Here is a 2,665-nt window from a genome sequence, read left to right as displayed (position 1 = left end):
TGCAAACTTTGGGCCAATCAGAGCCCAGCATCCTCAGGGCCGCCGGCGGGGGCCTCCTCCTGGCTGAGTCGCAGCTGTAGCCGGGACCGGGGGCCCTTGTCCGGAGCCAGAAGCCGCGGTCGAGCCGGGCCGGGGCGCGGAGCGGCGCGGGGCGTGTGGGCAGCCGCGATCCGACGGCGCTGCTCTGTGGGCCCCAGCCCCCGTGGCCGTGGCCGTGGCCGTGGCCGTGGCCGTGGCCGTGGCCGTGGGAGGAGCGCGGCCCAGGCCGGTCCGGGCTCTCTCCCCCGGGACCATGCTGGGCATGTATGTGCCCGACAGGTTTGCGCTCAAGTCTTCCCAAGTTCAGGACGGGATGGGGCTTTACACGGCCCGAAGAGTGCGAAAGGTGGGTGCCCGACCCCTGCCCGCCCGCTTCCTTCCCTTCCTCCTTCCTTTCCTCTGTCCCTGTCTTCCCTGCCTCCTGCTTCCGCTGCCCACTCCCAGGAATGGGAGCCTGCCCCGGAGGAGGAGACTGAGTGCGTGAGGCCGCGCAGGCCAGCCGGGCTGGAGGGGCTCCCGCGAGATGCCGCCCCGGGCTGAGGCCCGACCTCTGTGCCAGCCCCGGCGTGCCACGTAGGAGGGGGCTGCCGCGCCCTCCCGTCTCTCGGGTCCAGCTTCCGCACGTTTCCACGGAACACACTTCGCCCTGGCGTCGGTCACCAGAGCCTTTAACTTTCTCTAGTCTCCAAGTATCAGGAGGAAAGGCTTCTGATTAGAGAAGGAATCTGACGTTCTAGGAGGAAATCAATGAGCAGTGCTTGCTTATCTGTGTAGTAAGTGGCCAAAAAGCAGGCCTGGAAGCCAAGTAGGCTTGGATTCAAGTGACACCCCGACCACCTCGTGCTCTCACAACTCTGAGAGTCTAAGCTGAAAAGGTGCTGACCTGCAATGGTAGGAGTTTCCTCCTACCTGGGAGTTCCCTAAACTAGTTAAATAACCGGCATAGCACCCATCCTTAATTAGTTGGCTAAGATACAAAATGATGCCTTCTCCATCCTCACGTGGGAACACCACACACGTATCAGCAGATATGAAGGAAATACAGATACAAGGGCCGGGGGATGGGGTGGAGGGCGAGAGAGCAGCAAGGACCATCAAAGAATGTGAAGTCTGGAGTTGAAATGAACTTCGAAGGAGTCTAGGGATGCAGAGCGACCTTATTGCAAAAGGAAAGTAAGAGGAAGGGGAAAGAGGCCGAGATTTATTGTGAGAGGACCTAGGTTCAAATCTCCACATACTGCCTTGGTGACCTGTGGTTTAACCCATATGGTACATCCTATCTCCCCGTCAGGGTGCCTGCTGCTTCAGCCTGGCTGATTTGTCTGCCCTCTTGTAAGGAAGACATAGCCTTGAAATCCACCTCAGATGCTAACTAGCTTGGGGATCCGGGGCAGGTCAGTCACTTAATTTGTCTCAGCCTCAGTTTCTTCATCTACAAAATGGGAATAATTATAGTCCCAATCTCACAAGGTTGTTGCGAGACTCAAACGAGACAATATATAAATTCTTCCAGTTAGCATTTAAAGTCCTCCACAGTCTGGCTCTTGACCATCTAATTTCATATTACTTCTTCTCCTTATGCACTTTTTGTGTCAGCCAGATCAGTCTACTTGTTTCTCATACAAAGTACTCCATCTCCCACTTCCATATCTTTGCACCAGCTGTGCTTTATGTCTGCAAAACTCTCTCCTCATCTCCGTCTCTTGGAACACCTAGCTCCTTGCAAGATTCAGCTCAAATTCCAATTCCTTGGAGACTTCTTTCCAGATTCCTTTAGTGATTAGTGCCCTGCCCTCTAATCAAGGTATATTTATTTTGTTTATAACTGGTTTTTACTTATTTGTGAACTTGGAGTTCTCCTAGTAGAATGCACACTCCTTGAAGACAGGGTTGTCTCATTTCTGTATTATCACCTTCATTTTCCAGAATACTTCCTGTCCCATGGGTGCATAATAAATATTTGTTGATTGAATGACATTAAATGTGATTGAAAAATCTTAAAGAACTAGGTGAATGGCAGTTATGAGGGTGCTGATGGGGAAGCCCTGGGAGAAACTCACCAGTGGGAGAAGGGGGCTGGAGGGTGGAGGGATGTTCCAGGGTGAGAAATCCCAGGGCAACAAGACAGCTGAGGCATTTGTTAGCTGTCATTTTGTGAAGTCATTTAACCTCTACTTTGTTTTCCTCATCTGTAAAATGCAAGAGATGGACACGATAACCTCTCAGGTCAAAATCTATGATATCATCATCACCATCATCATCATCATCAGCAGCAGCAACATCCTCATTGGCAACATTCAGAAGATAAGTTGATGGGAATGCTTCATGAATTGTATGCTTTGTTCTAGTAAATCACAGATATTAGCCCCAGTCTCAGTTCTTGATGCAAAGAATGAGTCTATCAAGAAGGAGAATCTATCCAGAAGACCTTTCAACCTATTTTTGTGTGAGAGAAGGCTGACTTCAGAGCACAGGAAGCCAGGTGGTCCCCTGGACCAGGGATTCTTGGGGCTTTTCATTACTATCTCTTCCACTTTTCACTTCTAAGCACATGCTTTCTCACATAGGATCCATCCATCCATCCATCCATCCATCCATCCATCCATCCATCCATCCATCCATCCAT

The 2,665-nt window shown here is 51.4% G+C and overlaps 1 protein-coding gene across 1 annotated transcript in view; it reads left to right on the top strand.

Annotated features, from left to right (window-relative positions):
• Positions 1 to 292: 292 nt before the first annotated feature.
• PRDM5 (PR/SET domain 5) overlaps positions 293 to 2,665 on the top strand; it is a 169,422-nt gene continuing 167,049 nt past the window's right edge. The window contains exon 1 of the mRNA XM_027853751.1: positions 293 to 385. Within this exon, the coding sequence (XP_027709552.1) occupies positions 293 to 385 (93 nt within the window). The remainder of the gene's footprint in view (positions 386 to 2,665) is intronic.

Source organism: Vombatus ursinus, unplaced genomic scaffold, assembly GCF_900497805.2.
Source record: "Vombatus ursinus unplaced genomic scaffold, bare-nosed wombat genome assembly UNPS02010193.1, whole genome shotgun sequence".
Lineage (NCBI taxonomy): Eukaryota > Metazoa > Chordata > Mammalia > Diprotodontia > Vombatidae > Vombatus > Vombatus ursinus.
The sequence above is the reverse complement of the archived record's forward strand: the minus strand, read 5'-3'. Positions and strand labels throughout refer to the sequence as shown.